Raw genomic sequence first — 18,551 nt, forward strand, 5'->3', positions numbered from 1 at the left:
CCAACTTTAAACTAGTTTTAAATAATTTGACAGACGGCACCTGTAAGGAGCCAAGGCTTTGGATTAAACTCAAATGTCAACTAAATGTAACCTCCTGAACTTTGAAAAATAATTATTGGACTGTGTGCATATGTGTGCAGCTGCTTGTGTGTGTATTACTATGAAATCTGGAGGCGTGAACTGTGCTCTGTTGCCCGCTGGAGAACACCGAGTGTACTTGTCTTTTATACTGGAAGTGTACTGCTGCTACTTAAAATGAACTTACACTCAAAATTCTTCTAGCGTAAAGATTAGGCAAGTTTGGCATTAGTTTATCTGTCATGTCATAATCTCTCTTGCTGCCTCCACACTCAGACACACAAACACCGTGTGTCAGACTGAGCTGTTAAAGTGAATAGCACATGAAACTTATTGCAGTGTCTGTGTAACTCAAGTGTCTTGTTCCCTGTAGTGCGTGAACTGGTGCGCTGTGGTCAAAGTTCTTTCAGTGTGAGAGCAGAAATATACTGGTTTCACGATTCAGCTTTGCTGCTTGTATAGTTTGATAGTTTCTCCCTGTAGCTCTAATGCAGCTGCACAATACTATGTAAATAGATAATATGTACATTTCAACAAAACAGAGAATCACTGAGTAGCAAAGATGATTACAACCTGTAATTGTCAGTATGTGTGGTATTGATAGCTATTATCAGCAGGCTGTCTAAAATAGAACCAAACTGCTCTGCAGACATGTAGGGTGAGGACCTGTTATTTATTCCTTAGTGCTGCAGATGTCTTATAATTGGTCATTAATGTAAAACGTGACTTACTGTTCAGCAGGAATGTAGCCTTCACGTATTGGGGTGCAATCCACTTCAGCCACCTTCACATTACCCTGAATCTCTCTGAACTCCAGGCCCAGGTTCTCCCCACGGATAGTCACCAGCGTGCCGCCTTCCCTGGGACCCCTGAGAGGGGTGATCTGTGGAAATTCAAATCTCTAGTGATGACTCTGGGAATTAATTTTGCTTTTCTCAACAAAGACAGTGCATTGCATAAAGCATTTTACTGATAATCTAAAAATAGATGCTATTTGACAAATGGCAAGTAAATAAATGGGACTTAATACTGCATTATGAAGTACAAAACATTTATGGTAGCTGCAGTTAGACTCTCTGAGTGTATATTTTAGAAATACAACAATCTGTCTTCCATAATTGATATCTCCATTATATGTCCATTAACTATATCAAGTCCTTGTTCATAGTGTATCCAGATCTTTGTTATTACCTTTACAGGCAGTCATTTTAAACTGCAACTTTAATTGCCATTGAATGAACTGAAAGAAATAAACAGGCATGTAAAACATATTTGAAATGTAAAGGGAACCATGACACTGCACAGTATGTGAACAGGATTTACTTTTTCAAACTCCTTTGTTACAGCCGTTTGTGTGCACACCTTATGTAACTCTTCGGAAAAAATGTTTTTCTGAAGAGTAGGGGGAGGGGACAGACGACAGGAAAGAGACAATAAACTACAAAATAATAGCTCCAGTGACAGCTCAGGGGTCAAGGCTCCAGGTCAAGGGCCTGTCATTTCTCAATCTTGCATTCACTGAAATCCACAATTTATCAAACAAGATTAACTTAAATCCTGGCATTGGGTGACATCTTTACAGTAATCACAGCGTCCTTTGATTTATCAGTAACATCTCTCATTGTTGATGAGGTGGTTCCAACATCCATCAACACTTTACTCGCACAATTACTTTTTGGCCAGTGAGTACGTGTGTGCATATACATCATCAGGCCCGTCCAGATGGATGGATGTTAGAAACGGACACAGAATAGTGTGTTCCTATCCATCTCTGCCAAACAGAAGTCCTCCAGGCTGCAGGCAGGAGTCCAGCTTTAATGGGGACTGTCATTGTTTCTCTTCTCAGCGTATAGTTGGCAGCGTGACCCTCTGTGGTTTTCACAGGTAGAGTGCTACATGAGGGGCTTTATCTTAAAGCTTGAAGCTTCTGCATGTTATAGTATGATGTTCCATGTGTTACTACCACAAGCACGTCAAAACATTTTAATTTGATTATTTGATTATTTTCCTCAGACGGGAACTAAGACAAATTGAAGTAGCTCATCTTGAAAGAACATAATCAAATAACAGCGGCTAGCTCAAGCCAGGTCATGCACAACACAAGTCCTGTGACTGTCATGTGGGAGATATCGTTATCGTATGGTTCAATGTCTCTGATTAATAAGGCTCCCTGCTGATATCTTAATGAAAAAAAGAAGCCTTCTGGGAACAGGGCTACAATACATGCAATTAAAAAGATTGCACACAATGCCTCGTGGCTCTCCATTTATTAGCAAATACGGAGGATGGCGAGGGAGAAGGAGTTCAAGAGAAAAAGTGGAGGAGGAAAATGAAAGAGTGCAAGAAAGAGAGAGAGAGAGAGAGAGAGAGAGAGAGAAAGGGAGAGACGCAATGAGGCGTTGATTAGATTTGTGACTTTGACAAGATAATTGACGGTTGGGTAGAGGCAAACACTTAATCACTTCTCCCTCTCTCTCTCTCCTCTTCTCTTCTCTTTTCATCTTTCTATGCGAGTCTCTCCCTCTCATATTGTTGATGGGAGATGTCATTATAATGAAGCGTATTAGAATGCATTAGGGCCTGGGTTGTCTTGGGAAAGTCCTCACTCCTCACCCACTGACAGTTTTTATGGGGGACGTGAGAAGGCTGCAATATGTCCCTGCTGCAGCCTCAGGGAAGTAAGGAGAAATACAGGCCCATATCCTAGAATAAATCCGCTGCTCCCGGTGAAGACAAACACTGGAGAGGAGGAATGATGGAATGCAACTGACTGATCCAGACTCTTTAATAAGTGGAAGGAGGGACAAAATACCACCGTACTCTCATCACCTTCTTCAAGAGCTGCTCTGATTTTGTCTGGATAAAAAAAAAAAATTGCACAATGATTTTGGTTATCAGTGAGAGGAGAAGAAGTTCAAGTGATTCAAATCCCTGTTTTGGAGTCTATGCCCTTAAAGACTCCAGACTTTTCTCTCCCATGTGTTTTCTATCGGACTATAATTTTCAACTTTTTTTCTAGAAAAAGTAGAAATCAGACTAACATGATCTGGGGTGATGACCTTATGCATTCAGGTTTACAAAAAGGTTTTATGGTGCTGCTTTCTGTGAATAGCCAGAAGATCAGACAGTTATGTGCATCCTATGTAGGATGATGTAGGGAGCAAAGAGTGGAGAGGGGATTCCATTACTGTATCCCTCTTCCCTCCATCCACACCCATCATTCTCCAGAACAACGAAGAGGATTCACCTCTATGTCTTTTTTATCTATGCTTTGCTTCATCCCTTCATCTCCAGTCAGTCACCATCTGCTCCCAACTCTCCTCAGGAAAAGGATGCAGAGTGGACCTTTATATCCATCATTGGAAGAGTGGAAGGGGGGGTAAAGAGGGTTTTTTTCCCCACAACCCTCCAGCTTCATGTGACTCTATTCTGGCTCAGTGTAGTCATCCATCATCACCTCTCTTTCATGTAAACCCAATCCATCCTCCTCTCCCTTCATCCGGGCAGCTTTCCATCCATCTTTCCTTTCCTATCCTCGTATCCTTCATCTCACCGACCCTTACCATGTGTGCTACTGGCCTTTTTATGCGTCTTGCACAGGTCAAGTCTATTTACCTCACATGGTGTTGGTGGTGTTCGGGAGCACATTGGGTTAAGTGGACGTCTGCATGAACATCTGTGTAGCTGAGTAATAACTAGCAAGGGTGAGGATGATTTGTCTCTTTCTAGGTCTTGCATATGTTATTCGAGTGTTCCTAAGTAAGAGACAGGTGAATTCTGGCAAACTAACGCCCTGCTACAGTTGTGACTGCTGTAATTGCGATTGTAGCATATTATTATCATTGAGGCTTTTTATGTGATGTGTTACTGCACTGTAAAAAGGTGTAAAAAATACATCCTTTCTCACAAATGTCAGACTGAATAGCTGATGGTGATTCAGCCTCTGCCATTATGCTGAAATTATCAACTGCCACACTATCACTGAGGTGAAGTGTGTTCTCATCAGTGCACTATAATTAGAGTGTCTATGTATGGGCTTTCAGATAAAAAGTAGTGACATTAATAGTGCCATTGCTTGGTCCCTATAAGTGCTCATTTCTAAAGTGTGTACTGTAGGTGTTGAACAGTAATGCATGTGTCTGTCTTACCTGTGTGATACGTGGATGGGTGCACTTGCTGTTGATACCGTTGTGCTCCAACCACTGGTTCTCAGGGTGGGGGCAGTGTTGCTTGAGAGTGCAGCGGTTCTCTCCTTTACACCAAACACATCCAAACAGCGGGTCTGCTTTCAGACACAAACCACAGCTCCCACGCTGGGCGTCGCACTTGTAAAGATGGACTGTGCAGAAGAGAGGAAAGAAGAAGGAGATGATAGGGAGATAAAGAGAGTAGAAAGGGGAAAAAATCTTTGAGCAAATGCAGGCAAATTTAACAGCAAAGACTTAAAAACACACAGCAAACTAATATTTTGGGGCTTTACACAAATCTCTCATCGTCTATCAAGAGCTGTTTGAATATCCGAACAAACAAACGGAACATTTTGGGAGACATTCGTTGATATCTTTGTCTCATTATCGCTCCATCTATCATCATCTCTACATACTCCCTCTGCCTCCCCCCTGCCTCTCTGAGTTTCCTACGCTGCTGCTTCCCGCCGCTCCTCACCCACCACACATTTAACATATCGTCTCTATGGCAACGGACCAGCCATTTTCTTTTTAATTGCCATTAGATGCACGTGTAATCTGCCCATCAAAAAATGCCCTCGGAGCCGCTTCCTCCACAAGCAAACAAAGGTGGGAGGAGGTTGGAGGAGAGCTCTCTAGTTCAAGCATCTCCCTCTCTCTCTCTAACTTTTGTTGCTTCTTTGATTCGACACTTATGCTCAAGGATATGTTTTGTAGACATGCACACAACCACAAGAACACACAAATACTTTACAAACTTTGCCTTACAGCACAGTGTCATTTTGGCATATAATCCACATTTTAACAATACATTTCTCATGCCTGACTCCACTGCCTTTGGTTAAAATGAGCTGTTTTCCTGTCAGAGAACTACAACCCCCAGCATGCTGCTGTTTTTCTGCCCAGCATGAATCACTTACAGCGGTGGATCGCCAGTGGCCAAACTGAATCAAGCTCAGCGGCTGAATCCAGAATGCTTACAAATTCAACACTAAGCTGTCATTCCACATATTCTATGAGTAGATGAAGAGTTGTATGGGGGGAAAAAATGAGAGGCAGAGAATTATAACCTTTGGTGTTCTCCTTTCATTATATGCTGATGACACATTAGCATTTTTTTTGCTCAGTAGTAGCTCAATGCTTTGCCAATAGGGCTCTTCTGTTTAATTTTATGCCATTAAAGCACATTGAATTACAAAAATCAACTACACGAGAGGAAGGCAGTGGTGGCACAGACTTATAGATCGCCAAACTCCCAGTGAGATGCTGTAAAATAAAAGAGAAAGACATAACATTTGAGTGGATGTAAGAAAATAGATTTTACAGGGTTACAATAGGCAGAGAGACAACAGAGATGCGCAAGACAGGTAGATGGAACGAGAGAGACAGAAGAGAGACCTACTAAAGGAGAGTGTACGAGAGGATGTGTTAAAGTTAACCACTCCACATGGCAACATCAGGGAATGGATGCTGCACCTCAGCACACCACCCGCCTGTTGCCATGGAGACGGGCTCCAAGGGCATCATTGGGGAGGCAGCAGCTTTACTGTGTGTGTGTCTATGTATGTGTTTAAGTGAGAGTTTGTAAGAGACTGTGTCGACTAAACGTGTGTGTCGTTTCTTACGATACTGTGTGCACGATGGATGAGTTGATATGAATTCACAAGTGTGTGAGTGTGTGTTTGCATGTGCGTATGCATGACTATACACATGATTGTTCGCCCGTGCATGCTTACCTTTGTTGTGGGCGGGGTTGTCGATGCTGAAATCTCCGTTCCAGATGACGGTCAGCTCCACGGGAAGACTGCTCATCTCCATCCCATCATAGAAATACTATCACCATGGCAACCAGAGAGCGCAAGAGAGAGACGGGGAAGAGAATATGAGAGAGAGAGAGAAAGTCTTTAAACTGTCTATTATCTCTAAGTCTAAAAGCCTCTGGTATCACAATACTGCTTTGAATGCAAAAATGCATCATCCACAGGTGGCTGTACACACAGTGGATACAAACTGAAACTCACTCTCACACACACACACACACACCCAAACCCTGTAATCACAACCACACACTATACACACCGGAGAGCGTTCAAAGATGAGATTATTTTTCATTTGGTTCTGTAGCACTAGCAGCATGGAGGGTTGGCACTGGAATCATAATTTTCCGCTAAATTACAGTTTCCCTCCTTCACTGCTCAATCAAAGTACAATATTTGGAATGTACTGTGATTATACACGCAAATCCCACAGACATCCATATACACAGACACTGAAACACACACGTAGAGTGATGAAGACAGACAGGAAGATGGGACGTTATTGTATCAACAGACGATTAGCATCAAGATCAGCATAAAGCCTTTTTCATGCCCGTCTTTCATTGCTGTCAATGCATTATTCAGTTAGTGAATGGAGCATCACTGCAGAGATCGCTGTGTAGGAAAGACAAAGTTAGGTCCTTATCTTCCTACTGTCAAGCTGGAAGACTAAAAACCTCTCAGCTGGTATCAAAGTGTGTGTGGCTTTAAGGGTGTAAGATCGGAAAAAATCTTAGCGTCACATTTATAGGGAGAGTTTATAGAAATGAGCCGTCTTTATAGAGATTGTGTTGGTGTGTAGTGAGGCGGTGGTCAATGATGATGTGTCACAGAAGCTGACGCACTAAAGCACAAATGCACTATCCTCACCGATGTGTTTTGGCATTGCACTGAGGAGCTGTTGAAGCGAAGGGCAGGAACCCGGTGCTCGTTGCCTTGGATGGTCAGCAGACACTCATACCCTCTCTGTCCAGACTGGGGCTGAGGGAGATTCTTAGCCCGTAGGGTGATGGGCTTCACCACATTGACTGGCACCAGTATCCTTTCTGCAGGCAGCAACTGGGGACACCCCTGGAAGAGAGGCAAGAAGACAAGAAAGGTGGGTCAGGAGATCCAATACATAATTAGATTAATGCTACTTCAAAGAGATCTCACACTGTGACAATGTGAATTTGGGAGCTTCAGATTAAATAAGCCCTTTGCTTTATGCTTTAAATGTATTATGCGCCTCGATGTTACTCAAACTACAGCTTGCTTTTCAACCAAGATACAATGTAAAGTACACAAAATTTAAGAGAAAGAACAGCGAAATGTTAAGACGACAAGAAACTCTATTGGAAATCTTCATATTCAGTTTTACTACAGTTCATATGCAAGAGGACCATCCAGACAAAATAGTGAAGTAGGTTAAAATTGATGAAGCCTGACAGTTTAAAGTCTATGCAACTCAACAGCTGCACATTTTGGCATCACAGATTCAACAATTTACACTGGAATACTGGTCTAAAATTACTACTGTGTGCTGAAAATGTAGATTTTTATTTTACCAACTACAAATACATCACCTTATCCAATCAAATCAACTAGTTTGGATATTGTCATGGTACATTATTACTATACTATCAAGAATTGCCATCTATAAAGGTTAAAAACCGTTGATCATATATTTCTAATGTAATAAGATATGACACTGAAACACTGCTGATGAAAACAATTTCAATCAGTCACGTCTATTTAGAGACAGTATGGATTGCTGCTACTTGAACCAGAAAATGACTCAAACCTAAATAACACGCAGTCTGCAATAGACTCGCAGAGGCAGCAATACTCTCATCACTTATCTCATCAGGCAGCAGACTACACAACAGTACTTCACAAACAGTTTAATTTGACGACAGCCACTTCAGCGTGTACTGTTTTCAGTGTTTAGTGCTTCTATTTATGATATTTCCTGTTGAGTTGAGATCAGCTGTGTCTCTTGGATAGACAGTCCCAGGACCTGGTCTAATTTGATGAGTGAAGGGTCAGTTCAATAGGTACTCTACTGTCATTATCCACAGGAGGGGAGCATTAGTGATACAATGAGCCAGACACTGATAGAGAGATTATATGAGTTTGTATGTTTTAGTTTTCTTGGGGAAGAGTTTTCTTATCTGAATCTATAATCTAAAGACAGAAGAAGCCCCTTGAGGCAAATGCTTAGATTTTTTTTTTTTAAATGAAAAATAAGGTTGATTTCTGTCTGTGTAGTAATTAGGGAAGAATGAATGACAGAGTGAGAGAGGGAGCGTAAGCAAGAGACATGAATCACGTAGCAATTGGAGGTCTAAAATTACCAGCCAATCAATTCAGGTGTGAGTAGCTGGCTAAATATAGAGCACCTATGACTTGCCTGAAAGATGAAGGGGAGAGGAAAGAGGAGGTGAGGAGAGGGGAAGTGGTGGACAGAGGAGAGAAAAGGAAGGACAAACAGAGGAGACCAGACAGGACAAATGGGGGGGAAAAAAAAAAGAAACCACTGGCAAGAGAACAGGAAAGTGACTGACAAGCAGAAGTGAAAGGTGAGGAGGGTGGTAAAGCAGGGTAAAGATAGCAAATAGAGAACACCGCTTCCCTGAGTACTTTGCAAAATGTTTCATGTTTTTGCTGAAGAGTGGTGGATAGAGAGAAACGAGAGAGAGGAACAACAAAAGAACAGAGCAACTAAAAGAGGCAAAAAACCCACCATTAAGCGTATGTGACAGGAGGAGCTTTAGCATGTCAAAGAGAGAGAAGCAAAGAGGGTGAAAAGAAGGAGAGCAGATAAGGTGAGCCCCCGCATGGATGGAGCTGGGGGGGAGTGAAGCATAGCGCACGTTGAACTGGGTGATAACACTTGTTTGAAGTTCATTAAAAGCCACTTGATTGGGTTAGGCTGAGTGACTGACTGACTGGATAACTGTGTGGAGAGAGAGAGAGAGAGGGGAACGCTCTGTGACACTATTCACAAAGTCATTATAGATAAATGACACACAGGGTGAGTGAGTTCAGTGGTGGAGGAGACGGAGGAAGAGGTGGTGCATGCGTGTTTGCTCTTCCAAATCTCATTTTCCTAAGAACGAAGGGTCATATTTGGAGAATGAAAATGAGTGGGAGAGCAAAGAGAGATGCAATCCATTTTTAATCACATCTCTTCCAGTTAATACACTTCAACAATAGGGACAATAAATTTGATCTGGTTTTGTGGAAATGAAGGCATGGGAAGCACTGGAGTATGACTTTATACATTGACTTAAGCTGAATCTTGAAGACACAGATCTACACTGATAGTGGCATATGGTGATGAGGTGACAGGATTTACACACTACAATAAAGAGATGTGTGCGCGCATGTCCATAGCCACAGAGCATAACTGTTAGAATGCAGTCAAGTGTTTGAAACCCAAATACTGACACCAAAGCCATGTTTTCTTGCACATGCAAGCAGATTCAAGGTTACACTGACATTTTAGTCTGTGTGCGAACTCGTACAAAGAAACTACAGCCTTGGAATCCCATTACAGTATAATATTAACGTCACAACCACAGAGCATCTCTTGCATCATCTGTCTTTATGACAACATGCCCACGGAGATAGAAAACTTCGGCAAAAAATGCAAATTTTAAACTGTTGCTGACAATACACACACACACACACACACACACACACACACACACACACACACACACACACACACACACACACACACACACACACACACACACACACACACACACACACACACACACACACACACACACACACACACACACACACACACTCTCTTCCATGAACCACATTTTGTGACGACACTGATATTAGATTTTTCTTTACAGCAAAGCTCCAAATACCCATCCATGCAGTAGAAGGTAATCTTTCCAATCTTTGTCTGTCACACATAAACCAAAGTCATCTGCCCTGTAATTTTGAAGCAGACTTCCCCCCCACTACTGCATACAATCACACAACTGCACATTTTCAGCCTTGCCAGAATTAAAATTCCTTGTGTCTGTTCGAAATCAATTAAATCTTCATTCTTGCCATTTTCAAATTTTCTGACAGAAGAAATGGCGAATTTTGAAAACACAGTGAAATATTTTGCAATTTAGCTTTAACAACAATGAAAAATCTGTGATGTGAAAGGGAATTTACAATCAAGAAGGTGTGCATGCTGGCGGTAGTCTTTGTTTTTTTTTTACAACTTAGCTCTGAGTTTTATGTTTGTATGTACACATGCACACCCAGACACACTTGTGTAACATAATATGATCATTGCCAGCTCTTCCTGAGGCCAAGCGGACTTTTATTGGTTTGGACAAACACAAATGTATATCCCCTTGTTGGCTAGAGATGCTGTTGGTGCTGGCAGTGATGCTCAGTGTTGCTGTTGAGATTTATGTGAACGTTAGGTTGATCCAACATAGCTGCTTTATTATCATTCCCCACCTCCTCAACCCCCAATGAATAAGGTGTGAGAAAGTGCCAGAGGAGCAGATGCGTATTTACACACTGATACATCCACACAAACCACATACTACATGAATAAATGCACATCCCTGTAAATATGCACACTACAGGAGTGCACCACCATACAGACACCAAATTTTAATTTACTACTCCTCATTTGATCAGGGTCGACTCCTACCAGTAGGAGGGGGAAGAGAAAGAGAGCGTGGGGAAGAGGAAATCTTTTTCTGTCATACAGGTGAAACAACCCTTTTTATTATTTTTTAACCCTGGCTGAACAAAGAGATCACTGATCTGACAATAGAAGAGAGACTACAAACTACATTTTTGATGTGAAGAGAGGGAGCCTAAACTATAAATGTGTTTTTGTTTTCATGTGCCTGTGGCTGTGTGTGTGTGTGTGTGTGTGTGTGTGAAGCTGTGAACATCAGTAATTGTCTTACAATCATGTAATCAAAGACTTGGACAAAAGCATTAGCTGAAGAGAAGTACCTGTCAATAGCATGACTCATAATAATCACACAAGCCCTGACTTCTGAAAAACAAAGTTGGCGCCTCTCTCTTTTTTCTATATAATTATCCTTCATTCGTCCTCTATCACTGACTCATTGTTTTCTCTGACCCCACCTCTGATTCTCAGTCGTACTCATGTTTTATCCCTCCTTCATTTATATCTCTCTAAGCACAGGCTGTGTTGTTCATCCTATCTAGCTCACTGACCCTTCTCATTTCTCTTATCGACTCTCTCACTGATTCTCTCTCGCTCTCTCTTTCCTGACTCCTTTTCTTCTTGGGGACCTACTTAGATCTGATAATTAGAGGCTTGTGGGAGGTGTGAAGGGTGGAGATAGGCAAAGTGACAGAGAGTAGGAAGCAGAATGGGAACTGTGAATGTAAAAGCCCTTAGCATAGTTTGAAGCTAAAGAGGAAGGGAGGGTGAAGGCGAAAAGAGAGACAGGCCCATAATTATAGCAGTGTAAGGTGTGAAGATGAAGAGGATCTTAAGTTTTCACACACGTACACACATACCTTGTGGTTATCAAGAGCTCCCCTTAACTAGCCTCTGTTTTATCATATCCAACAGAGCCTCGGGCAAAGACACTCTCCTGCTCGCTGTTCACTCATTCTGCTTCCCTGCTGCTCATCACCTTGTTTTTATCCCACTATTCATTCCTCACCTCAATTTTTTTTCCCAAAGAGCTTTTTCTTCTTTTCTCTTGCAATTTTTCTTTTTTGCCTTTGTGTCCTTTCTCTTAAAGTTCCCAAGTGGTCCATGATCCACTTTTTTGGGGATGTTGTATGTCTTGAAAACTTGGAGATGTAAAAAAAAAAAAAAAAAAAGCTGAGATAATATGAAGATGCTTATACTGCCTTTTCTGTGGTCCCCCATCAACTGGATGGCTGTCTACGTTTGCATGTCAGTTGTATTCAGCTTGTATGTAGAAACTGAGGAACCGTAGTCATCAAGCTAAAAACTTGATTCATCTTGCCACCTTACTGCCCCCTGCTTGCGAAATAAGCCAATTTAGAAAAAAGCCGCTGCCTCACTGTCCACCAGGTTAGTCTGCTTCTGCTAACTCTAAAATGTCTCAGCTACGATCAAGGCTCAACTACTGCAAGAGTGAACACAGGAGTCCTCATGCACTCCCAGCATACCAGGAACAAGAAATCCAGTGGTTTACTTTTAAAATAGATGGCAGTGTCAACACAACAATAGGAAAATCATTATTGTTGCGCATTGTGCAGCTAATGTACCTAATGTTGGCTTCAATCAAATGTCCATAGGCCAGAGTTCTGTAGAAATTGTAAAGCTTAGCAACATTCAGACAAAGTCAAAAACCTGAAGACAGATTTGCAACCACGAAACAAAAACTGGGTGGTTTATCGTGTTTTCACATGGACTGTTGTGCATCAGTGAAACCTAAATTTTGTTGATGTTTACATCAGTTTGCTTCTCTTCTGTTTTCTGTGCTCACATAAACTACATTTTAATTGGCATTCCTGATTAAGTTGTTCTCATTGATATATTTTTGTGTTTCTGTTGTCAGCCAACAAAAAGAGCATGGAATAGTGACTGAAACACACCCCATTTAGACTACCTGTGAACTGGCAGTCACTTCAGAGCCATTTTCAACCCGCTGCTCTGCTAAAATACTGATTTCTGAACCACAACACTGTCTGACAAACTCATGATGCAAATGAGTTCCAACAATGAATATCCAGTGATATTTCCATGTAAGACGATCCTGCAGAAAGACTGTTAAAAGTAACAGAAATTCTGGTCTCACATTCATATACATCTATGTTGGTTATGGTGCTCACAACTGTTTTAATCCACGATGTCGACTACAGATGCAGAGAGAGTCTTCTTCCTGAAAGGAGTGCGGACAGCAGCTTTCATGATATTAGCAATCTGGCGTAGTGGTTAGCACTTTTGCCTTGCAGCAAGAAGATCCCCGGTTCAAATCCTGGGGTGGGCCTGCGATCTTTCTGCATGGAGTTTGCATGTTCTCCCTGTACACGTGTGGGTTTTCTCTGGGTACTCCGGCTTCCTCCCACAGTCCAAAAATATGCTGAGGTTAATTGATTACTCTAAATCGCCCGTAGGTGTGAATGTGAGTGTGATTGTTTGTCTGTATATGTAGCCCTGCGACAGACTGGCGACCTGTCCAGAGTGTCCCCTGCCTTCGCTCGAGTCAGCTGGGATAGACTCCAGCGACCCTAGTGAGAATAAAGCGGTGTGTAGAGAATGGATGGTGGTATTTTGAGTTGACAAACTGAAAGACAACTTCCAGGGACATGTGAGACTTTTATTTTATTTCCTGAATGTGATCCAGCATGGGACCTTTAAAGGATTTATTAGAATTAACTTCAATTAATTATTTATTATTTTCTTTTTTAACTTCAATTAATTATTTATTATTTTTCTTTTTTAATGATTATTATTTTATTATTATAATTAAATGATTTTGTGGGATAATTATTTCTACTGATTATGAAAGCATTCTACTCATTAAACCCGAGGACAAACCAACATTAAAACAATTACATTACTGTTACAAGAAGCAGAAGTCTTAAAATGACCAAACAAACAAGTTTATCATTTCATTTTAGGGCAAAAACAAAAGTTAGTTAGCCTAAAATGTTGGTAAGAATCCATTGTTATTATGGAAAAAATGTGAAAATGTACATATTTACACTTACAAAACGTATAATATCACTATTGTAAGATCAGTAGTTACTAAACTCTGATGCAAAATAGACAGTGAGTATAAGTGTTTAAAATACAATTTTCCTGTTTTCAAAAGCTTATATGATCATGGCTGCTCATGTGTCTTGCTTTATTGCTTTTTTGGGCCCTCTTTGAATTTCAGTGCATGTTTGTAATTTACTTCCATTTTTGATACATCTGCTTTCACACTCAATTTTTACACATCCTCTTTCTCTCTTCACTCGGTAAATACTTAACTGAATTGAACCAAAGCACCTCTCCCTACCATTTCTGTCTAATATTGGCAACCAACAGCTAATCCTATTGGCATTTAGCTTCTTTAATAAAATTACCCTGATCACTTGATCAATACGTTTCTGGTAAATAAACTCCACAACACTGATCACTATAGCCCAGTGAAGAAGTAAACAATGCAAGGAAACTAAGGTTCTAATATTTGCTAGGAGATAGCGATGTGTATTCAGTAACATCAATATTTTTGTGTGTTTGGTATCTCCAAACCAACTAGATATATTAGGGAAAGGTTTGGCAGCAGCTCAGGATATGAACATGCTGTGCTGTAGACAGGAGAAGAAGAAAGGGAAATATCCTCCTGTGGCTTTCATCAGACAAAGAGAACAGGAAGTGTCCCCGGTTTCATCAGTGTCTTTAGGTAAGACTATGTGTATGGTTCAGGATGAGGGATGCAGTCTGAAAAAGAGCAAAATATGCAGGTAAACAAACCTTGTTTATCGGGTAAACAAGCACAACCTATTCATACCGTAATCAGTGCGACAGAAGTGGACAGAAATAACTGTGAGCTCTTTATTCAGTGTAACTAAATGAAGCTGCATGGATGTTCTTTGTCAGCGAGGCTCATCAGAATGTCTAAGTCCTTGAGATGTGTGGAGGGCAAACGGGGACGTGGCCTTGGTTAATGTGCCAACAGGCGAACGTCTGATCCATGTGCCCATATCATTGCTGGCATGAATAAAAAGGCACCCACTGTACGCCCAGGCTTGGCTTTAACTCTGTCCTGCAATGCATACTAACAACAAGCTCAACCAGTAGGGAGATTTGCCTGGCCTCAATCATTAGCATAGAGTTAAGGGATTATTCAGATCACTGCCTGAAATCCTTTAATTGTAATAGTACACAAAAATTCATCTGCAGCAGAAAGAGCCCATCCCATTTCACAGAGCAAAGTTGACTTGTTGCCTTTTGTCAAATTTGGGGATGATTCTATGGATAGCTGTTTGAGTGTGCATGTTCTTAAGCTTTTGTGTGTCTAAATCATTAATTCAAAATGGAAACCAGAAATCTGGCAGCAAATACATGACCCTGGATTTGAGGGGTTAATTAAAAGCAAATTAAAAGTCATTAAGTCTGCAAAACACCTGCTTTTATATGAACAACATGTCAAAAAAGAGATGTCATTAATGTGCTAATAACAAATCCCCCTTGCTTTATTTATGGTTTCCTTTTAGTCAGCATCACAATAGGAGAGGATTCACGCACACACACATTATTATCCAGAGTCAATATTGACCACCAGGCGCCTGAGCTAATTGGAAAAGTAAACCTGCAAAGACTCATGTTTGGGCCTAACTAAGCAGAAGGTTCAAAAGGATAATGGAAACGGTGTAAAAAGAAAATAATATCGTCTGTGCAGGCTGAATGGCTTGGGGGAAACATGGGTGGAATAACACAATTGAGAGCAGACTGCTCATCAAAGGAGGCAATCTGGCTAAGCTTGTCCCTGCCCGTCGTGCGGCGTCTGCCAACCCAGACATGAGCACTAGTGATCTTCATCATAGCTCACCTCAGGCTAGGATTAACAGGCCACTAACTCCCTGTAAAACCCTCCCCCTGAAAGCCACAGTGAATTGGCAGTGTACAGGCAGGCAAACTGCAGACAGATACATACACATAAAACTTGTAGAAGAACACATACTCAGACATACTGTACCCACATACCCTACTCTTCCTTTACCTCCTTGCTTCACCCTAAAGGCTATTACTGTTGCAGTGACTCTAAATCAAAGTGAAAATTCTCTCCCAAAGGATGGGGAGCGGTTGAGTTTAGGGGCATTCACTGAACGTACCCCATCCAGCGAGTGGCTTGTCCTCTGCAGCAGAGCAGCCTAATTACAGTGGGCTCTGCTTCGACGGGAATAGAACTAGCTGCCAATACTATTGATAATTCACACAGACTAAGCTGTCGCAGGGAATAGGGATGGGCAAGTGGAAATGACTCAGTTTTATTAGCTTCCACTGCCCTTTGATGTGCAGTCAAGAGCGAGACATGCCAAGATACTCATGCCAGATGGAAGCGCTACAGCTGAAAGGTGTCTCAATCCTTTTAACATAACTCTTTTTGCATGTGAAACCTCGAACGATAGCTATTAGTCTGACATAGCCAAACATTTCCCTATAATTTATTTCACCATGTTTTATAACTTAGCTGGCACGATATGAAGAGGTTGGCTGGCTGGTGGAGCAGTGAAAACTATGTAGACTTGTGGTCATTGTCATAATGTGCTACATTTGCCACTTAAAAATTTAGAGCCCTTAGCCAACAGCTCAACAAGTTCTACACAAAACATTTCTACAACCTCTGTCATGTTCTAGAGCTTAGTCTAACTCTGGCATGATATGCTCTTTTCTTAGTGTCCCTCTGGTCTACAAAGGAATTTGGTCACTAAACAGATGCAAAGCAACACAAAAATTGATTATGTTGAACTCTTTCTACTCTGGACCAGGTTTGGAACTCACCTCGGGCTTCTTGACTCGCCCCTCCTGGAAGGAACACGTGCGAGGGTCATGGGTACAGTCGTGCCTGTATTTACACCAGTGGCATTGGTAGGGACTACTCACACACGAAAGACACCTAAAATGAGAACAGAGCAGAGGGCAGGCACAGTTTAAATTAACACTGACCTTCAGCCAATGCACTGGAGAACAAAAGCTCAATATGCCTACTTAGTTATGTATACAATACAATTTCAATGCCTCAACTATTGATGCTAGTTTTTTCAGCAATATTAAGGAATGAAAATTGTGACAAAGAATTAGCTACCAAGCTCCACCTTTAAATGTCAAGGAAGAGAAAGACAAAATCTGACTTCAAATGCTGCATATTTAGGTCCATCTGGTTAAATTATTTTGCATTTAGCACTCAAAAATTGGTAGAGGAAAAAACATAAATTACATATTGTTACATGCTGTTACTGAAGGGCATTTAAAAGCTATTAGTAGAAAAATACTTACGATTTGTGCACACTACAGTTGTAGAAAACAAAACTGGTATTCGCAAATGCCAGGCCTGTCTCTTTGGACTTGAGATAGAGCTGCACAATCTGGTGGTCACCTATAGAAAAACAGAGCATAATCAAAATGAATGGTTTGTTACACAGAAGTATATAGAATGTTTTCTGTTCTTAAAACAGCGTGGCAAGGACAAAGAGAATAAGAACTAAGAGAACATTTCAGAACAAATTCACTGAACCCATTACTGACAGTTTCATTCAACTCTAGAAACAAACAGAAACAAAACAGTATTATAATGGTAGCGTGTCAGAGCTACTTTTTCCAGCATAAGCAGCACAAGCACTTTTAAAGAACCTCGGCCTATATGATAATCATTTCATTCCCTTGTTCAAATATCCTTTCTCAGTGTGTAGTCACATTGGATTTTCCCATAAAGAAAAGATAACTGCACTGCTCGGAGCCACAGGTTGTTGCATTGGTAAAGGCAGTATCTTAAGAGAAGGAGAGCAGAAGGGTTTTGTTGGGTTAAGTCTCCCTATACCTGCCTCCTTACAAGAAACAAAAGTTGGTGCACACGCATTTCCCCTGGGATGGACAATATTTCCCCAGAAAAGTCTTTGAGAGTGTCTTTGACAAGGTAAGGGAGAATAAAATGAAACAGAAGCCATGTGTGTGTTTGTGTGTAAGTGTGTGCGTGCATGAGAGCTTGCGCCTCATCTGTATTTGGTGTGTCCTTTTGTCTGGCACTAATGAAGGAGTTCATGTTTAATTCAACAGCACATCCACACATCTAACTGCTCCCTCTCTACACTACCTTCACACCTCCCTCTCTCATCCCCACTCTATCTCTATACACAGGTCTCTTCACTTCCTTCCACACTGCGACTCCTCCTTCTCCCCTGTGTCTCTCTCCATCTCTCTAACAAAGAAGGAATCATTCATCAATCACAGTAAAGCACCGATGACAACGGATCTGTCCTAATTAGGCCACCTAAATGTTACCTTGAAGCCTGCTAACACTATCTATCCCTCCCTCTCTCTTCACTCCATCCATCGCTCTCCCTTTCCTCTCTTTCAGCCAAGCTTAGACTAATGAGTGCTAGTGAAAATGGAAGAGGAAAAATTCAAATATGTGAAATATTTTTCTCTTCTAAAAACAGGGGAGCTACGTATATTTGCGGGTGTGGGAAAGCTAAAGATATGGAGAAATGCTTTGTGCCTAATTTGTTCTTGTCTCAGTATACATATTGACACATCTATGTTTGCATGACTGCAGCATTATCAGCTTTACATGTGGCTGACATGGCAAACATTAAACGAATGCTTTTAATTCCCCAAAGCACCCTCAGGCTCCCCATCAGCTGTACATCCGTATATGTTGGTCTGTGGATTACTTTATTATACTGGTGTCATGTATTTGTTCAGGGCGCTCTATTTACGTGTGATTCTTCCGTTCTTGTGGTTTCACTTAATGGATAAAAAGAAATATGAATGTCTCTTTAT

General features: G+C 41.2%; 1 protein-coding gene across 1 annotated transcript in view; it reads right to left on the reverse strand.

Moving 5' to 3' along the window:
* Window positions 1–18,551, reverse strand: part of plxna4 (plexin A4) — a 252,777-nt gene that overhangs the window by 48,096 nt on the left and 186,130 nt on the right. The window contains 6 exon segments of the mRNA XM_022195665.2: window positions 810–961; window positions 4,227–4,417; window positions 6,002–6,098; window positions 6,953–7,153; window positions 16,554–16,668; window positions 17,049–17,148. Coding sequence (XP_022051357.2) covers window positions 810–961; window positions 4,227–4,417; window positions 6,002–6,098; window positions 6,953–7,153; window positions 16,554–16,668; window positions 17,049–17,148 — 856 coding nt within the window.

This window comes from Acanthochromis polyacanthus, chromosome 1, assembly GCF_021347895.1.
Source record: "Acanthochromis polyacanthus isolate Apoly-LR-REF ecotype Palm Island chromosome 1, KAUST_Apoly_ChrSc, whole genome shotgun sequence".
Classification (NCBI taxonomy): domain Eukaryota; kingdom Metazoa; phylum Chordata; class Actinopteri; family Pomacentridae; genus Acanthochromis; species Acanthochromis polyacanthus.